The 21,108-nt window shown below is 51.0% G+C and overlaps 1 protein-coding gene across 1 annotated transcript in view; it reads left to right on the forward strand.

Annotated features, from left to right (window-relative positions):
- Window positions 1-21,108, forward strand: part of EPHA8 (EPH receptor A8) — a 57,166-nt gene that overhangs the window by 14,322 nt on the left and 21,736 nt on the right. The window contains exon 3 of the mRNA XM_038746926.1: window positions 8,854-9,517. Within this exon, the coding sequence (XP_038602854.1) occupies window positions 8,872-9,517 (646 nt within the window). The 5' untranslated portion in view covers window positions 8,854-8,871. The remainder of the gene's footprint in view (window positions 1-8,853; window positions 9,518-21,108) is intronic.

Below are 21,108 nucleotides of genomic sequence, written 5' to 3' on the forward strand. Positions count from 1 at the left end.
ACCCTTCCTGTCAGCTCACACATACCCAGCAACAGCACCATTAAAACACTGGCAGGGAATGTGGGGCTGGGGGCTGGGGGTGAGTGGAGCCGGGGAAAGGAGGATCTGGCACAGATAGGCCTGAATAACCCAGTTTTGGCTCAGAGGGACCGGAGCTTTTCCAGACTGGTTGGGGGGCCCAACCAGGCCAGGTGGGTCAGGTTCCGGAGTCTGGTGTGTGTCTGTGCCAACCGGGTGTTAATCCAGGCAGGCTCACTCCCCATCCCTCCCCACATACGAGTCTCTGAATGAGGCCACAGGCCTTCTTCCTCCAATCGTGCCTTCTTCCTCCAATCCCTTCCTGAAGAGGCAGGGGATGTCACCTGACACCACCTCCAAATCTGGGAAGCAACTTTGGCAGAAGCCAGGTTGGTCCTGGGCAGCATGGATCAGCTAATGCCTCTGCTTCCTCTCCCTCCCTGCCGCTGCCCATGCAGGTCATCTGTGAGCCCAGGGCTTTCCAGGCCCCGCCAGCTGCCACTCGGCCAAGCAGGCACTGAAAGGAGATTCTTCCACTGCCCAGCCCTGCCTTGGGGCTGGTTTTTACACAGGGCATGCTAATGCCCAGTCAGGTGCAGACAATCATTTTCACTTTCCACATAACTGAGAGCAACGTACCAACACCCCCACACACACAAACATACCAACACACACACCTCCACACACCCACACCTAAACACACAGGCACATTCCTACAACCCCTTCCACTGACCCTCCCCTACACATACACTCCCTCTCTCACACCTACCAGCTCCACAGACACACATCTACTCCATCTCACACACACACACACACACACACACATCCCTCTCCTTCCTTCCCTATCTCACCTCTACTTCAGAAGCCAGCAATGATTTTCATTGAAGCCATCAGCAGAGCAATCTCCTATTCATGCCCACCTGCATCCCTTGGCAATCAGTGCCCTCATTTTGGGCTCAGTGGGGTTCCTTATCATGCAACAGGGTTGAGCCTCCTTTCCCAAATGCCAATCAGACTAGCAGCCTGGGCCTATAACCGACCAGGGCCCACGGGTCCCATGGGCGGCCACTGGGCTACCGAATTGACATCTCCGAACATCACCCAGGAGGCATGTCTTCCCTTGGGGAAGCTGAGGGTCTTGGAGGCTGTGATTAGAGGAGGCCTCTTTCTGCTCCAGGAGGCTCACTAGCCCTGGGAGGAACCAGTCTCCTGTCAGTGTGGGCACACAGGGTCAGGAGTGGGCAGAGACTTTCCCCAGGCTGGAGTTTGTCTCAATAAGTCTCCCCTCTGCCCTCCTCAGCCCCTGCTCAGGCTTGCTTTTCCATACAGGGGGTCCCAAGATTCAACCCCCAAGGAAAGCTGTTTCTGCCTCCTCAATTAAACAATCATTCAACTGGTCCTTAAACATCATCTAACACTGTCCTCTCCTGGTTCTCCTCCATCTCTCTGGCTGCTCTCTCTCAGCCTCTTTCACAGGCTCCTCCTCTGCCTCCCACCCCATAACTGTGAGGGCGCTTCTAGGCTCAGTTCTGGGTCCCCTTCTATGCTCCATCTACACCCACTCCCTAGAAGAACATATTCATTAATAATAATAATATTAATAATTATGGTATTTGTTAAGCGCTTACTATGGGCCAGGCACTGTTCTAAACACTGAGATAGATACAAGGTATTCAGTTTCTAATCAATCAATCAATCAATCGTATTTATTGAGCGCTTACTGTGTGCAGAGCACTGTACTAAGCGCTTGGGAAGTACAAGTTGGCAACATATAGAGACAGTCCCTACCCAACAGTGGGCTCACAGTCTAAAAGGGGGAGACAGAGAACAAAACCAAACATACTGATCAGCTGTGTGACTTTGGGCAAATCACTTAACTTCTCTGTGCCTCAGTTACCTCATCTGGAAAATGGGGATTAAGACTGTGAGTCCCATATGGGACAACCTGATTACCTTGTATCTCTCCCAGTGCTTAGAACAGTGCTTGGCACATAGTAAGCGCTTAACAAATACTAAAATTATTATTATTATTGTTATTATTATTATTATTTTAATGGCTTTAGCTACTATCTCTACACAGATGCTTCCCAAATCTACCAGCCCTCACCTCTCTCCCTCTCTGCAAACTCTTGTTTCCTCCTGCCTTCAGGACATCTCCACCTGGATGTCTCACCAACCCCTAAAATTCAACACGTTCTAAACAGAACTCCTCATCTTTCCACTCATACCCTATCCCCTCCCTGTCTTTCCCAACACTGTAGGCAACACCACTACCCTCCCTGACTCTTTTATTCACCCCACATATTCTGCCACCAAATCCTTTCAGTTCAACCTACACATCTCTAAAATCCTCCCTTTTCTCTCCATCCAAGCTGCTACCATGTTAATCCCAACACTTTTCTAATCCTGCCTTGATTACTGCATCAACCTCTTCGCTGACCTACCTGCCTCCTGCATCTCCCCATTCCAGTCCTTACTTCACTCTGCTTCCTGGATCATTTTTCTAAACCAATGTCCAATCCACATCTCCCCACGTCTCCAGAACTTTCAGGGATTGCTGTACCACCGCTGCATCAAACAGAAACGGTTTACCATCTACTTGAAAGTACTCAGTCAGCTCGGCCCCTCCTATTTTACCCTGCCGATCTCCTGCTATCACCTCACTCATACCCTTCACACCTCCAATACCTTCGATCTGGCCTAGCTCACCACTGACCCCTTGCCCACATCTTTCCTCTGGTCTGGAACTCCCCTCCCTTCATACATGGCAGATCACCTATCTCCCCACTTTCAAAGCCTCATTAAAATCACTTCTCCTCCAAGAGATCTTCCCCGACTAAGCGCTCATCACCCCTACTCCCTCTCCCTTCTTCATTTTTTATACACTTGGATCCTTTTCCTTTATTCACCCCGCCCTCAGCCCCACAGCACTTATGTACAGCTCAATAATTCATTTTAATGTCTGTGTCCCCCTCTAGACTGTAAGGCTCGTTGTGAGCACGGAACGTGTTTACCAACTCTGTTGCATCATAATCTCCCAAGCACTTAGTACAGGGCTCTGGACAGAATAAACCCTCAATAAATACCATTGGGTACTGATTTATTGATTGAATGGTTGCAGAGCACTGTATTAAGCACTTGGAAGCATACAGTACAATGAGTTGGTAGACACATTCCCTGTCTACTAGGAGCATACAAGATCCCCTGTGGCCCTCGTTCACCTGCTCTGTCTCTTCCTGCTCGGCTTGGAAGCATACAGTACAATGAGTTGGTAGACACATTCCCTGTCTACTAGGAGCGTACAAGATCCCCTGTGGCCCTCGTTCACCTGCTCTGTCTCTTCCTGCTCCCGTCTGGCTCTCTCCCTCCCCCCTGCCTTGTCCTCAGGAGATTTGGCCCACCAAATCCTCGGTGAGGCCCGAGACCCTGGTCTCCACTCCCCTAGGCAAAGCCAAAGCTCAGCATGCAGTGGAGGCCGTGGACCTTGCCCCTCTCATGCTATTTTCTCTCCTTCCTGGAACGCCCTGAGGGAAGACGCCGTGCCCCACTATAACCAATTTCTGAAACGAAGATTCGGGACCCAGCAGAGTGCCAGCGCCTGGTGTCCTGAGTTAGATGGGACTGAAGTAAAAACCTGCAGCCTCAGGGCAAGCAGTCAAGTCTCTACAGCCCTCCCTCACACTGGCACCAACCCAGCACACCCTCTGGTCTCTGGGCACAGTGAGGGCTCCATGATGGCACCATGATAGCACCATGACAGAGGCCTGAGGAGTAGCATCAGCTCTGTGGCACAGACCCGGTGCCACGTGTGGGAGGAGGGAATCTCTGGGTTGTTGTCACGGCTACTAAGGATGTTGGGAAGATAAGGAGCTAGGCTTCCTGTGGTGTTGGAATCCTGTGTAACAGAAACAAGTGGGCTTTCAGAGTGGAGTATTGTAGAACTGATCAAAAATAGAAAATCAAATTAAAATCTTTCCTTGACTCACAAGCCCCCAGTCCTCCCTGTCTTCTGCAGCTGGATGGGGAGTGTCAGTGGTGCACATACACACACACACACACACACATACACCATGGGTATCAGACTCTGAGGGCTGGCAGCCTCGGATGATGCCGGAGGCCAAGGAAACTGTCTCCCCGTGGGCCGCACTCTGTCTTTCATTCATTGGCGAAGGGGCGGGACAGGGCTCTCTTTGGCACAGAGCCTGGCTAAGGCTGTGATGGCAGAAGGGGCTGACGGGATTGGGATTGGAGTGAGACTTGGGTTTTTGTTGCGGGTTTCTGTATGAGGTGAGCGTAAGCCGGGGTTGGGTTCAGGCTTCAGGTGAGGTTGGAATTAGGGTTGAGGTGAGGAATGGAAGTGGGGTTAAAGGTGGGGTTAATTTGGGGGACTTGGAGCAGATGCAGTGGGGAACCAAGCAGTTGGCAGAGAGGCAAACTGCAGCTGCCTGGGATCTGAACCAGGTCGTGTCGGGATGGGTGAAAGGGGCCTCCACATCACCTTCCCTCTCCATTACAGTTCCACCGCCTTCTCGGAGGAGCTCTGAACTCTGGTGACCCCCTTTGAGACCAGGGGCACCTGCTCTGCCTTCTGACTCTGCAGCTGGCAGGGAGAATGTTTCTGGGCATCGCCACCACTGGCACGGTGTGGCTTTGGAGGGGCGCTCCACCGTGGATACCTCTCTGTGCTGACAGAGTTGTTTTGTTTCTCTGGCAGAAAGCTGACAAAAAACAGCTGTTGGGCTATTCTGTGCTCGATTAATTGTGACCGTGACTTTAACTCTGCACATGCCAACGGACTGCCGTCAGCTTCTTGGCCAGTTGTGTGGAAGACAACTGGGGAAGCTTGAGGGGGCTCGGGGGCTGAGGCCATTAAAGAGCTTTTGGTCTGGGGTAGTGTGGAAGGGGATCTTGAAGGCACCTAGAACCCAGGTTCCTCTATGGGCAGAGAGCCAGCTACAGAGGCCCAGGAAAACCATCTCAAGGAGCTGGCGGGACTGGAGGTGGGTCTGGTGACAGGGCTGGTAATGGGGCTGCTGGCAGGGCCGGTAGTAAGTCTGGTTCATTCATTCATTCATTCAATCGTATTTATTGAGCACTTACTGTGTGCAGAGCACTGTACTAAGCACTTGGGAAGTACAAGTCGGCAACATATAGAGACGGTCCCTACCCAACAACAAGCTCACAGTCTAGAAGGGGGAGACAGACAACTAAACAAAACATGTGGACAGGTGTCAAGTCATCAGAATAAATAGAAGTAAAGCTAAATGCACATCATTAACAAAATAAATAGAATAGTAAATATGTACAAGTAAAATAGAGTAGAAAATCTGTACAAACATATATACAGGTGCAGTGGGGAGGGAAAGGAGGTAGGGTGGGGGTGATGGGGAGGAGGAGAGGAAAAAGTGGCTCAGTCTGGGATGGCCTCCTGGAGGAGGTGAGCTCTCAGTAGGGCTTTGAAGGGAGGAAGAGAGCTAGCTTGGCGGATGTGTGGAGGGAGGGCATTCCAGGCCAGAGGGAGGATGTGGGCCGGGGGTCGATGGTGGGACAGGCAAGAACGAGGTACAGTGAGGAGGTTAGCGGCAGAGGAGCGGAGGGTGCGGGCTGGGCTGGTAGTGAGGCTTATAACTGGGCTGGTAATGGGGCTGGGCTGGGTGGCTCCACCATCAGGCAGAATGATGAGTTCAGGGAGAGAGGTCCCTAGAGAAAGACCAGTCAGAGAGAGGGTCTGCCCACAGAGGAAGAAATCAGGGGATGAGGGAGAGAGCCAGGAAGGAACAGGAAGAAACTCAAACGGGTGAAGGAGAGCCATGAGGAGGCAGAAGCAGAAGTGCAGAAGGGCAGAAGTGGGGTGTCCAAAGCTGGGAGCCCCTAAATGGCTCATGAAGCGGGTCTCCACTCTTTCCTCTCTTCCCACTATTCCATGCCTGGTAATAATAATAATGGCATTTATTAAGCACTTACTATGTGCAAAGCACTGTTCTAAGCGCTGGGGTGATACAAGGTCATGAGGTTGTCCCATGTGGGGCTCACAGTCTTCATCCCCATTTTACAGATGAGGGAACTGAGGCCCAGAGAAGTGAAGTGACTTGCCCAAAGTCACACAGCTGATAAGTGGCGGACCCGGGATTTGAACCCATGACCTCTGACTCCAAAGCCCATGCTCTTTTCCACTGAGCCACGCTGCTTCTCCTGGTAGTGGGGAGTATATTTCTTCTGCCTGCCCTGTCAGGGGCACGGCTGAATCACATTTTAGAGAACAGCAGGGTTGAGTTGCCGTAGAGAGGGTGTCTCCATTGTCCAGGATCCGGGCTCCAGTGACCCCGCTCAGTCCATAAACTGGGAGGCCTGAAGGACTGGACCCACAGCTTCCATTTCCTTCCAGCCACCTCTACCTCTCTGGAGCCAGTTCCAAAGCAACAGAACCCATAAGGGCGTGATTGAGTGTGTTTGAGCTCTGTGCCCTTGTGCTCTGTGGGGATGGCCATATGTGGAGCTCTCTGCCCATGAGGGGATCTCTGAGTATCCATAGGTTTAGCTGGGAATACCAGGGCTGGGTGGGTCTACCTTTGTACGTGGGTGCACCTGAGCTCAAACCTGGGGATGTGATTGGTGTCTGTGTAAGCACCTTACTGCAGATGTATCATGGAGGTTTCTGGGACTACCTCTGTCCATGTGCCCAGCCAGAACATGTGTGTGTGTGTGTGTGTGTGTGTGTGTGTGTGTGTGTGTGTGTGTGTGTGTGTGTGTGTGTTTCTCTGGGAGAGGCATACCCCCCACAGTGTGAGTTTGTGTTTGTGTTTGTGTTTAGGGGTATGCCCTAAGGGGACTGTCTCTGGCAAGCCCTAGAGAGAAGCACTCTAATGCACCAGGGTAGAAAGGAAGAGAAGGGACACCATGGCCCTGCTGCCCTCTCCTCTTGCCCATTCCCCCAACTAGGGAGCACCCAGGTCAGTTGTCCAGGGTTCCCTGACCTAGGGCCTAGTGGCCGCCATTGAGGCTGAGCCAGTATTTAAGGAGAGATTAACCTAAGAGCCATGGGACAATGGCTCCAGCCTCACATCCCCTGGACCTCAGGGGCAGTTGCCCTGCTGCAGCGATGTAGGGCATGGAGGTTGAGTGAGGCCCAGCAGCTCCTCACTGGGTCCACTCTTCACCCCTGCCACTATCTCCCCCTTGTACCATTCTCATTGGCTTGCAGTCTGACTTTGCCCAGGAACCAGGCAGGAGAGCGGCAAATTCATGAACTTACCCTTTCGTACCTCATCCACCCTCTCAGCTCTCAATCAACTTTACCCCCTCCTATCTCACCTCGCTACTCTCCTACTACAATTCAGCCCTCCCACCTCACTTTTCTAATGCCAACTTTCTCACTGTACCTCCATCTTGTCTATGTCGCCACCGACCTCTCACCCACATTTTGCCTCTGTCCTGGAATGCCCTCCCTCTTCATATCCGACAGACAGTTACTCCACCCCACCCCTCCAAAACCTTATTGAAGGCACATCTCCTCCAAGAGGCCTTCCCTGACTAAGCCCTCATTTCCTCTTCTCCCACTCCCTTCTGCTTGCTCCCTTTATTCAGCCCCTGCTCCCAGGCCCACAGCACTTATGTACATATCTGCAATTTTATTTATTTCTATTAACGTCCATCTCCCCCTCTTAGACTGTAGGCTCTGTTTGGGCAAGAATGCGTCTGTCATAGTATACTCTCTCAAATACTTAGTACAGTGCTCTGCACACAGTAAGTGCTCAATAAATATGATTGACTGACTGACTGACTGACTCTCAGCTCTCTTCCCCTAGCCTGCTTTGGAGTCTCGAGTTCATCGGTCCCCGGCCCGTATGGCCGTAAGTCCTCAGGGCTTCAGGGTCTCAGAGCCACTCATCAGAACTCCCCCAGTCTCCCAGCCACCTGCTTCTGGCAGGAAGGAGAGGTGTTGGGGTTGCAAGAAGGGCCAGGGAGAACCTTGCTGGTGTTGGGCAGGTGGCCCGCTGCCCCTCCTAACAGTCTTCCGGCCTTTTATTATTAATCATATTTATTGAGTGCTTACTGAGTGCAAAGCACTATACTAAGCACTTGGGAGAGTACAAAATAACATCAAACACATTTTCTGCCCACAACAGGCTCACAGTCTATAGGGGGAGGCAGACATTAAGCACTTACTATGTGCCAGACACTAAGCTCTGGGGTGGATACAAGAAAATCGGATTGGACACAGTGCCTGTCCCACATGGGGCTCAAAGTCTCAATCCCCATTTTGCAGATGAGGTAACTGAGGCCCAGAGAAGTGAAACGACTTGCCCAAGGTCACACAGCAGACAAGTGGTGGAGCTGTGATTAGAACTCATGACCTTTTGAATCCCAGGCCCGTGCTCTAACCACTACGAAATAGATAGATAAATAAATAGATAAATTACAGATATATACATACGTGCCATGGGGAAGGGAGAGAGGATGAATGAAGGAGCAAGTATGAGAGGCACAGAAGGGAGTGGGAGAAGAGGAGGGGAGGGCTCAGTCAGGGAAGGCTTCCTGGAGGAGATGCACATTCAATAGGGCTTTGAAGTGAGGGAGAGCAATAATCTGCGTGATATGAGGAGGGAGGGCATTCCAGGCTGTCATCGCCATCCTCAGCTTCGCCACCTGGGTAGACTAAATGCCTGCTGGAGCCGGAACTGTGCCCAAGCTTCCCCCTTCCAAGCCCAGAGTCCGAAGCAGGGAAGAGACTTGCCTGGCAGACAGCCTCCCTGCCTTTCCCTGGTCCCAGCTGGGACTCCAGGGGCCCGGGACCTCGGTCTCTAACCACAGCCCTCTTGGTCTCTCTCTCCCCAGTGGGACTCCATCAATGAGATGGACGAATTCTTCAGTCCCATCCACACGTACCAGGTCTGCAACGTCATGAGCCCCAACCAGAACAACTGGCTGAGGACCAACTGGATGCCCCGGGATGGGGCCCGGCGGGTATATGCGGAGGTCAAGTTCACGCTGAGAGACTGCAACAGCATGCCGGGAGTCCTGGGCACCTGCAAGGAGACCTTCAACCTCTACTACCTGGAGTCCGACAGGGACCTGGGCCCCAGCACCCAGGAGCGCCAGTTCGTCAAGATCGACACCATCGCGGCTGACGAGAGCTTCACGGGCGCCGACCTGGGCACCCGACGCCTTAAGCTGAACACGGAGGTGCGGGGAGTGGGGCCTCTGAGCAAACGGGGCTTCTACCTGGCCTTCCAGGACATCGGGGCCTGCCTCGCCATCCTGTCCCTCCGCGTTTACTACAAGAAGTGCCCCGCCACGGTGCGCAACCTGGCGGCCTTCTCGGAGGCGGTGACGGGCGCCGACTCGTCCTCCCTGGTGGAGGTGCGGGGCGAGTGTGTCCGGCATTCGGAGGAGAGGGACACGCCAAAGATGTACTGCAGCGCCGAGGGGGAGTGGTTGGTGCCCATCGGCAAGTGTGTCTGCGGGGCCGGCTACCAGGAGCACCGGGATGCGTGTGTGGGTGAGCCAGGCGGAGCCGGGTGACGGGCAGCTGGATGAGGGGGAGTTGGATGAAGGGGAGTCAGGTGATGGAAAGCAAGGTGAAAGGGAGCTGGGTGAGAGGGAGCTGAGTTAGAGGGAGCTGGATGAGGGTGAGCGGGGTGAGCCTGGTGAGGGGGGATTAGAGAAGGAGGAATCAGATGGAGGGAAACTACGATAGGGCCAAGAGCCAGACCCACCAACTTGGGCTCAACCCAACCCAGTGTGAAGCTTTAGTTCAATTTAATTCAATCCAATCCTATTTATTGAACTCTTAACTGTGTGCAAAGCATTGTACTAAGTGCTTGGGAGAATACAGCATAATAATAATAATAATGATGGCATGTATTAAGCACTTACTATGTGCAAAGCACTGTTCTAAGCCCTGGGGAGGTTACAAGGTGATCAGGTTGTCCCACATGGGGCTCACAGTCTTCATCCCCATTTTACAGATGAGGGAACTGAGGCCCAGAGAAGTGAAGTGACTGGCCCAAAGTCTCCCAACTGACAAGTGGCTGAGCCGGGATTTGAACCCATTTCCTCTGAATCCAAAGCCCAGGCTCTTTCCACTGAGCCATGCTGCTTCTCTATAACAACAAACAGACGCACTCCTGCCCACAATGAGCTCACAGACTAGAGGGGGAGACAGACATTAATAGAAATGAGTAGATAAATAAACTACAGATATATACATATGTGCTGTGGGGCTGGGAGTGGGGATGATGAAAGAGCAAGTAAAAGTGACGCAGAAGGGAGTGAGAGAAGAGAAGAGGGCTTAGTCAAGGGAAGGTTTCTTGAAGATGTGCCTCCAGTCCACTGCCCTGGCTCTGCCTGGGGCCCATGGTCATGTGACTTCTGGTCTCAGGTCCCAGGTGGTGTATGTCCAGGGCCTGGGCACTAGCCCCCAGGACAGTCCGTCCTCCAGATTGATCATGAGATTCATGGAGGGCTTGGACACTTCCCAGATAGCCAGAGAAGGGGGCAGACCAGGAGGGAAGGTTGGCAATCGGGATGAAACTTGTCTAATGATGACGGTAGGCGTCCATCGCTCTGTTCCCCCTCCATGGGCAGAGCCCAGACACTGGGCTGGGGGCCACGGGTCTGGGGTCTGGCCGAGGTGGTAGGGAGGATGTCCTGGTGTCTTCTTGCTCTGGGCCCGCCACCTCCAGGGCCACGACCCAGCCCCTTCCCAGAGTTGCCGGAGCACAAAGGCTTGGGAGGAGCAAGGAGTAGTGAGAGGAGGAAGCAGGCGTTCGTGCCAGCCCTTGGGGAGCCAGGCCTGGCCTCTCTGAGCTGGAATTCATTCATTCATTCAATCGCATTTATTGAGCACTTACTGTGTGCAGAGCACTGTACTAAACATTTGGGATGTACAAGTCGGCAACATATAGAGACAGTCCCTACCCAACAATGGGCTCACAGTCTAGAAGGGGGAGACAGACAACAACACAAAACAGGTGGACAGGTGTCAGGTCGTCAGAACAAGTAGAAATAAAGCTAGATGCACATCATTAACAAAATAAATAGAATAGTAAATATGTACAGGTAAAATAAATAGTGTAATAAATCTTACAAACATATATACAGGTGCTGTGGGGAGGGGAAGGAGGTAGGGTGGAGGAGAGACCCCGGGTGGAAAGGGATTTGGGGTGACATCCCAAGACTTCTAGGCTGCCTGGATCCTTCAGGTTGAGCATCTGCAGGGGATTCCTAAATACTCCCAGGAGGTCCCCAGCCCCTGGCATCTGCCCCCACCATAAGCCCTACATGTCCCAACTTTGCCCAGGCCCCTAGGGGTTGGGCCACTAAACATGGGGCCTCAGGGGTTATCAGAGTGTCTCAAGGCCCTGCAGGGAACAAGCCTACTCCCCAAGGTCATTTCAGCCAAACCGAGAGTGGGGCCATTGATTCAAAATGAACGATCATGTGATCAGCTGGCAAGCCGCAGAAAGTGACAGGGGTCATCAGGGGATGGGCAGAAGGAAGGAGCAATTGCAGTTGAACAGTGTCCGCTCGTTGGAAGGAGCACCTGTAGCCCAGGGACCTGGGGGGAGGCAGAGTAGCCCTGGAGTTAAGAAGGGTGAGTCGAGGGTGACAAATTCTTCCCTGCCTCAAAATGATGAAATGTCTGAAGCCCAAGTCATCATCCATGAGCAGTACCCAAAGGAGTGGGTCTGAGAAGCAGGGGGTAACAGCGTGGCTCTGACCCTAACTGAGGCACCACAGTTCCCTGCCCTTCTGGCATATCCTGAAGGCAGGGGATCTCAGGCAGTGCCTTCCTGGACCCCCTTCAGAACCAGAAATCCTGGCCAAGGTGAGGAAAACAGGGAGTCTGCCTGGCTCCTTTACACAATGACCACCAGGGCAGGCCATATGCTCACTCTCCCAGGATTTTCTCCTAATCAGGTGCCCCCACCAGAAGCTGTAGTGTCACAAGCCCAGAAGCCCTGTGCCAGAGCTGGGCAGCCCGGAGCTGTGGTCGGCCAATTGCTGCTGAGCAGTAGCCCGGGGATCACCACTGAGCAAACGGAGATAAGGCTTTTGGCCTGAATCTGTCAGGAAAGGCTGGCTCTTTCCACCAGCCTCACCCTCTACCCCAGGGCTTTCCCCGCCTTCTAAGCTCTATTGACTCTGAGCCTCTGAGCCTAAGAGTGGATTAGGTAGAGCAGTGGGATGGATCTCCTCTGGCAGGGCCGGGTGATGGGCAGGCAGGCACCGCTCAATGATGGAGCTGACCGATTGATCGACTGATTGATTGAGGGCCTTGCCGATCTGCTCGGGACTCTGAATCTCCTCTGGGCTGAGGCTGCTGCCGGAGGAGTAGACTGTAAGCCTATTATGGACGAGGAACCTGACTACCGACTGGTGTGTTGTATTCTCCCAAGTGCTTAGTACAGTTCTCTGAACTGATTTAGGACCACAAGGCTGTGTAGGGAAGGAGCGGACGTCTGTGGAACAGTGGTACTTGGTGGTTGATGAAGTGATTTCTTTGTACTGAGCTCATAATAATAATAATAATAATAATGGCATTTATTAAGCGCTTGCTATGTGAAAAACACTGTTCTAAGCCCTGGGGACTTGCTGTGTACAAGGAACCTGTCTACCAACTCTGTTATAATGTACTCTCCCAAGCGCTTAGAACAATACTCTGCATACGGTAAGTGTTCCATAAAGGAATAATAATAATAATTGTGGTATTTGTTAAGCGCTTACTATGTGCCTCGCACTGTACTTAGCACTGGAGTGGCTATAGGTAAATCCGGTTGGTTATAGTCCCCATCTCACATGGGTCTCACAGTCTCAAACCCCATTTTACAGATACAGTACCTGAGGCCCAGAGAAGTGAACTGACTTGCCCAAGGTCACAAAGGAGAGAAATGGTGGAAGTGGGATTAGAACCCACTTCTGACTTCCAGCCCCGTTCTCTATCCTCTATGCCATGCTGCTTCTCTACTCTGCAGCAAGGTTTAGCGGAAAGAGACTGGGCTTGGGATTCAGAGGTCGTGGGTTCTAATCCCGCCTCCACCACTTGCCTGCTGTTACCTCATCTGGAAAATGGGGGTTAAAACTGTGAACCCCAAGTGGGACAACCCGATCACCTTGTATCTACCCCAGTGCTTAGAACAGTGCTTGGCACATAGTAAGCGCTTAACAAATACCAACATTATTATTATTATTATTACTCTGTCGTGCTGCACGATTGATTGATTGATTGATGGCTGCCAGGAGGGGTACATAGGGCCTGCATTGGTTCAGCCTGCCCTGGATCCCTCTGGGCAGTCAAAGTTCCCTCCCTCTGCCCTTCCTCTGCCATAGAAAAATCTTTTTTTTTTTTCATGGTATTTGTTAAGTGCGTACAGGCACTGTTCTAAGCACTGGAATTAATACAAGCTAATCAGGTTGGACACATATCTCTGTCCCACATGGGGCTTACAATCTTAATCCCCATTTTACAGATGAGGTAAGTGAGGTACAGAGAAGGGAAGCAACTTGCAGTCACCCGTCGTCCGGGGACGGGTTCGTTCAGTGATCGGCAAGGCGAGAGAGAGAGAGGCTGGGGACAGAAAGCCTGAGTTTTATATAAAATTTATTCCGTGAGGCGAATTGAATTTATGTAACTGTTTAGGCGCAATGGATTGAACTTCCATTTCGGGAGGAATATAATCAATTAGCAATATTAGAGCTTCCCTACATGGGAGGAACACAATCATACGTTAATTGCATGTGGGTGAGGCGGCTAGCTCTCACCCATGTGCACTTCCCACTCAGGAAGAATCCACTTACTTCCCCACATGGGAAGAATTCATTCCATTCCCCGCGCACGTGGTGGGCGGCTAGCTCTCACCATGTGCTCTCCCTACGTGGGAGGAATCAACTCATAAATCCCATCAGCAGACACTCACCCGTCCTGCGGCCCTTGTCTCAGTGTGTTGGTTCTGTTTGCAAAGTGGGCATCTGGCCTTCTAGGCAGAGAGACACATGGGCTGCTGCTGCTGCAGCAGCTGCTCCTCATTCATTCATTCATTCAATCATATTTATTGAGCGCTTACTGTGTGCAGAGCACTGTACTAAGCGCTTGGGAAGTACAAGTTGGCAACATATAGAGACAGTCCCTACCCAACAGCTGGCTCACAGTCTAGAAGATAATTAACGATGGCATTTATTAAGCACTTACTATATGCAGAGCACTGTTCTAAGCACTGGGGAGGTTACAAGGTGATCAGGTTGTCCCACGCGGGGCTCACAGTCTTGATCCCCATTTTACAGTTGAGGGAACTGAGGCCCAGAGAAGTTAAGGGACTTGCGCAAAGTCACACAGCTGATAATTGGCGGAGCTGGGTTTTGAACCCATGACCTCTGACTCCAAAGCCTGGTCTCTTTCAACTGAGCCACGCTGCAGCAGGTTGTCCTCCTGCTGCTGTGTGTCTTGGTGTTCTGACCCCAAAGGTCAGAGGCAACAGGTATTTATCACCTGTGCCCCTAGGCCATTCCAGCTTCCGGCCTCAGTCTATCCAATCTCTGCCCTCCCCCCTGCTCCATACCTAATTTGATTGGCACGGGGGCGAGGGATGCCTTCTGTATTCCCGGCTTGGGCTGTCAATCTAGCAGTTTTGGTTGCGGGGGCATTCATTCATTTGTTCATTCATTCAATCGTACTTATTGAGCGCTTACTGTGTGCAGAGCACTGTACTAAGTGCTTGGGAAGTACAAGTTGGCAACATATAGAGACGGTCCCTACCCAACAGTGGGCTCACAGTCTAGAAGGGGGAGACAGACAACAAAAAGTATCCCACCCTCATTTCTGAGTTCTGCCTGCTGGCTCAGGTGGTCACGAGATTGTATTTGACCTTGAGATGGCCGGTACCCCAGGGTCACCTGGGGACACTTGCCTAAGGTCACAGAGCAGATAAGTGGAGGAGCGGGGACTAGAAGCCAGGTCTTCTGACTCCCGGGCCTGTTGCTCTAACCATTAGGCCATGCTGCTTCAGGGAGGGAGGGAAGGGAGCTATGTGTCAGTTCCTCCAGGGTCCCAACCTGATCACTCTCTTCTCTCTCTACAGATTTAGTGGATAGAGCCCAGGCCTGGGAATCAGAAGGTCATGGGTTCAAATCCTGACTCTGCCATTTGTCTGCTGTGTGACCTTGGGCAAGTCACTTCACTTCTCTGGGCCTCAATTACTTCATCTGTAAAATGGGTATTGAGACTGTGAACCGCACATGGTACAGGGACTGTGTCCAGCCCAATTTGCTAGTATCCACCCCAGTGCTTAGCACAGTGCCTGGTACATAGAAAGTGCTTAACAAATACCATAATTATTAATTATTATTATTAATTATTATCATTATCTAGCTTGTTTTCTATGCTTTCACCAAACAACCCAGTTCATTCCTGCACTTGAGCTCAGACCATTCCCCCAGCCAGGAATGCCCTTCCCTCCCCACTTCCCAAGACCCCTATCAATCAATCAATCATATTTATTGAGTGCTTACTGAGTGCAGAGCACTGTACTAAGCACTTTGGAGAGTACAATACAACAAAATTGGTAAACAAGTTCCCTGCCCTCAACAAGCTTACAATCTAGAAGACCCCATTCTTCTTCCCCTTCAAAGTACTTCTAAAAATCCCATCTCCTCCAGTTTGGCAGATGTGTGGAGGGAGGGCATTCCAGGCCAGGGGAAGGACTTGGGCCGGGGGTCGACGACAGGACAGGTGAGAACGAGGCACAGTGAGGAGGTTAGCGGCAGAGGAGCGGAGTGTACGGGCTGGGCTGTAGAAGGAGAAGAAGGGAGGTGAGGTAGGAGGGGCGAGGTGATGGAGAGCCTTGAAGCTGAGAGTGGGGAGTTTTTGCTTGATTTGAAGGTTGACAGGCAACCACTGGAGATTTTTGAGGAGGGGAGTGACATGCCCATAGTGTTTCTGTACAAAGATAATCTGGGCAGCAGAGTGAAGCAGGGAGAGACAGGAGGGTGGGAGATCAGAGAGGAAGCTAATGCAGTAATCCAGTCGGGATAGGATGAGAGATTGAACCAGCAAGGTAGCAGTTTGGATGGAGAGGAACGGGCAGATCTTGGTGATGTTATGGAGGTGAGACCGGCAGATTTTGGTGACAGATTGGATGTGTGGGGTGAACGAGAGAGCGGAGTCAAGGATGACACCAAGTTTGCGGGCTTGTGAGACGGGAAGGATGGTAGTGCCTTCTATGGTGACGGAAAAGTCAGGGAGAGGACAAGGTTTGGGAGGGAAGATAAGGAGCTCAGTCTTGGACATGTTGAGTTTCAAGTGAAGGGCAGACATCCAGATGGAGATGTCCTGAAGGCAGGAGGAGATACAAGCCTGGAGGGAGGGAGAGAGAACAGGGGTGGAGATGTAGATTTGGGTGTCATCCATGTAGAGATGATAGTTGAAGCCATGGGAGTGAATGAGTTCACCAAGGGAGTTAGTATAGACGGAGAACAGAAGGGGACCAAGAACTGACCCTTGAGGAACCCCTACAGTAAGGGGATGGGAGGGGGAGGCGGAGCCCATGAAGGAGACTGAGAATGAACGGCCGGAGAGATGAGGAGAACCAGAAGAGGATGGAGTCTGTGAAGCCAAGGTTGGATAGTGTGTTGAGGAGAATGGGGCGGTCCACAGTGTCGAAGGCAGCTGAGAGGTCGAGGAGTATTAGGATAGCGTAGGAGCCATTGGATTCGGCAAGAAGGAGGTCATTGGTGACCTTTGAGAGGGCAGTTTCGGTGGAGTGGAGGGGACGAAAGCCAGATTGGAGGGGGTCTAGGAGAGAGTTGGCGTTGAGGAATTTGAGGCAGCGAGTGTAGACGACTCATCCTAGGAGTTTGGAAAGGAAGGGTAGGAGGGCGATAGGGTGATAATTAGAAGGGGCAGTGGGATCAAGATAGGGTTTTTTAGGATGTGGGAGACGTGGGCACGTTTGAAGGCAGTGGGGAGTGAACCAGTGGAGGCTGAGCGGTTGAGGATGGAAGTTAAGGAGGGGAGGAGGGAAGGGCCAGAGTTTTCATAAGATGAGAGGGAATGGGGTCCGAAGCACAGGCGGATGGGGTGTCACTTGAGAGGAGAGAGGAGATCTCATCTGAAGATACTGCTGTACACTGCACTTATGTCCATATCTGTAATTCATTTATATTAATGTACTTCCAACTCTCTTGGATTCTCCCAAGTGCTAATTACAGTGCTCTGCACACAGTAAGCACTCCATAAATACAACTGATTGATTGAGTCTTCTTCCCCCAAACCCCATGCCTCTCTTGATTATGGCACCTGAGGTTGGTTTGCCTCATCCCTGTCATATTCTATCCTTCAGCAGACATGGGGCATTGCAATTCCTACTGAAACTCCCAACTGCCGTGGCTATCCAGCAACTCGAGAATTCCTTGCAATCCAGCTCTGGACACAACTGAATCAGTCAATCATTCGTTCGTTCGTTCAATCGTATTTATTGAGTGCTTACTGTGAGCAGAGAACCGCTGCTTCCTTAAATGCTCTGTATGCAGAGCACTGTACTAAGTGCTTGGGCGCATATGATATAACAATAAACAGACATATTCCCTGCCCACAATGCGCTTACAGTCTAAAAGGGAGCCATCTCCAAAGATAGAACAAACCTCGCTTGCTTACTTACAGCTTCCTGTCCCCTCTCTTGGAAGTTTGGAGGTAACACAGTACCACAGACATTTCTGATTTAAAAAGTAGAAAGGCATTTTATGAGAAAGTAGGTTAGAAAAATGGAGAAAGATCATGACATGCAACAGATTCAGTATTGAAGCAAGTCCCCTAAATGCTAACTCATGAAGCAAAAAAGCAGGAAATAAAATCCAGTTAAAAAACACAATCCCTCCTTTCTCTGGACCAAATCCTGAGCCAGAGTTGTTACCACTCAGAGCTCCAGGCATGTTAGTCGGTTCAGCCTCTGCAGTTCCTCTCTGCACTTCTGCTTCAGGCCATGAGCTCAGTCAGGTGATACTCAGCGTGAGAATCTCACTCCTCACCTCCATATGTAAATACTCACCTATATGACTTCACCCCTTCAATCAGTTTATGAATCAGTGGTATTTATTGAGTTCTTACAATGTGCAGAGTACTGTACTAAGCGTTTAGGAGAGTATAGTACAACGGAGTTCATTCAGTCAGTCATATTTATTGAGTGCTTACTGTGTGCAGAGCACTGTTCTAAGTGTTTAGGAAGTACAATTCAGCAACAGAGACAATCCCTGCCCACAATGGGCTCACAGTCTAGAAGAGGGGAGACAGACATCAAGGCAAGTAAACAGGCATCAGTAGCATCAATATAAATAAATAGAATTATATGTATATATACACATCATTAATAAAAATTAAAATAATTATAAATATGTTCATATATACACAAGCACTGTGGGGTGGGGAGGCAGATAGAGCAAAGGAAGTGAGTCAGGACAATGGCGAGGGGAGGGAGAGCAGAGGAAAAGGGGGCTTAGTCTGGGAAGGCCTCCTGGAGGAGGTGAACTTTCAGTAGGGCTTTGAAGGGGGGAAGTGTGCTAGTTTGGTGGATTTGAGGAGGGAGGGCATTCCAGGCCAGAGATAGGATGTGGGCCAGGGTTGACGGTGGGACAGGTGAGAACGAGGTACAGTGAGGAGGTTAGCGGCAGAGGAGTGGAGGGTGCGGGCTGGGCTGGAGAAGGAGAGAAGGGAGGTGAAGTAGGAGGGGGCGAGGTGATGGACAGCCTTGAAGCTGAGAGTGAGGATTTTTTGCTTGATTCTAAAGTTGACAGGCAATCACTGGAGATTTTTGAGGAGGGGAGTGACATGCCCAGAGCATTTCTGTAGAAAGATAACCCAGGCAGCAGAGTGAAGCATAAACTGAAGCAGGGAGAGACAGGAGGATGGGAGATCAGAGGGGAGGCTGATGCAATAATCCAATCGGGATATGGTGAGTGATTGTACTAACGTGTAGCAATTGGGATGGAGAGGAAAGGGTGGATCTTGGTGATGTTGTGGAGGTGAGAACAGTAGGTTTTGGTGACGGATTGGATGTGTGGGGTGAGTAAGAGAGCAGAGTCAGGGATGACACCGAGGTTGCGGGCTTGTGAGATGGGAAGGATGGTAGTGCCATCCACAGTGATGGGAAAGTCAGGGAGAGGACGGGGTTTGGGAGGGAAGATAAGTTGGTAAGTACGTTTCCTGCCCACAGTGAGCGTACGAGCAAAGATAATTACTGATCAGATACTGTGTGCAGAACACTGTACTAAGTACTTGAGAGAGTACAGTTCACCCCTTGGGGTCCCTGGGGCCATACCCATCCCTGCCTCAAGGGAGGTTCCATCTCCCGCACTGACACTCATGTGGAGATGCCACTGCAGCTGTCTGCTTTTCTCCTGCAGGGACTTATCAAATCGAGGAGAGTATGTGAGGTGAACGGAATGATGAGTATTCTGGCAGGAACATCCATTGGCACATGCAGGCGAGAGAGAGAGAGAGAGAGAGAGAGAGAGAGAGACCCTCCAAAATTGTTAAAAAGAAGTCCAGAAGTCCAATTGAACCCCAATAGTCCAAGTAGCAACAGTAGGAGTAAAAATCACTCATTAAGCATGTATTGCACGTAGGGCACAAGTCTGGGAGTTAGAGGACCGGTGTTCTAATACGGCCCCAACTCTTGCCTGCTATGTTGACACTGGGATAGTCACTAAACTTCTCTGGGTCTCAGTTTCTTTATTTGTAAAATGGGGCTTCAATACCTGATCTTCCTCCAATTTAGACTGTGAGCCCCATATGGGTCGGGAACCGTGTCTGACCTGATTATCTTGTCTCTATCCCAGTGCTTAGTACAGTGCTTAGCATATGATAATGATGACCGTATTTGTTAAGCACTTATAATAATAATAATTATTAATAATAATAATATGCACTGGAAAAGAAAATATGGGTGGGAATTACACTCAGTCCTTGGCCCTCCAGGGGCTCACAATCTAAGAACAAAAGAGTCAGTCAATTTATTGAGCACTTACTATGTGCAGAGCACTGTACTAAGCACTTGGGCAAGTACGATATAACAATATAACAGGCACATGAAAGAGAGGGGGACAACTGGTGCCTGACACATAAGGAAAGATCAAACAATAACAAGACATAAACCACATGAAAGACAAAGACAGGGATGAATACGAAAATCAGATTAGCAAATCAATAGGGCACCCTGGCTAGAGGAGCAGATTTTTGGGTATCTTGTGGCTGAGTCTCAGGGGCAGCCACGAGAGGAGCCACAGCTTGGGCCTCCCCATAGCTGCAGAGCTAACCCTTGGGAAGGAAGGCTCATGCACATAGCTCAAGGCCCCCCTTCCTTGGGCCCACCTGCTCTCTGAACTCAGCCATCCCACAGGCTGATGCCCACCTTGGCCCTGGAGGGAGAAATCCAGGCATTTCAGCAGTCTGAGACCCAGTATCCCACCCAGCCGTGACCCTAATCATTCCTCTAAACATCAGAGAAACTTATTTCTGGGGGGAATAAATGCAAGACAAGACAAGATCCTCTGTCTTCCTCAAGGCACTACAAATCTGAGAATTCATTTCCGGAGGCCACTGGCAGGCAGGGAACCGATTCATCAAATCAAAGGCTGGAGAGCAGCTGGCTAATGTGCCAAGCCTCCATGCAGCCCCTGGCATGGCAGACCGGAGAAAGAAAACCCCTTGGAAGCCTTCCTGAGACAGGTGACACCCTTTTTTTTTGGGGGGGGGGGGGGGAGCGGGTATGGAAAGGCCCCCTTTATCACCAGTCCCCAGAGGTGGCATCTCTCTCTCTGGGTCACTGAAGGATGGAGTTTATTGCGGTTAAACATTCTTGGGATTTAATAATTATCATTGTCCAGCTGGGTATTATGGGAGTTTCTCCTTTCTGACTCTTGTGACCTTCCCTTTTCCGCCTGGGTATTATGGGAGGTTTCCATTTCTGAATCTTGTGACCGCCCCACATTGTTTCACTAGGCACCCTCCGAGAGAGAACTCAGGTCCAGGCAGGGCTGGGAGAGGTGCCAGTGCTCCTGCCAGGGCTGTAGTAGGGGAGCCCCCCAATTCTCGCTTCCCAC

The sequence above is a fragment of the Tachyglossus aculeatus genome, chromosome 5 (assembly GCF_015852505.1).
Source record: "Tachyglossus aculeatus isolate mTacAcu1 chromosome 5, mTacAcu1.pri, whole genome shotgun sequence".
Classification (NCBI taxonomy): Eukaryota; Metazoa; Chordata; class Mammalia; order Monotremata; family Tachyglossidae; genus Tachyglossus; species Tachyglossus aculeatus.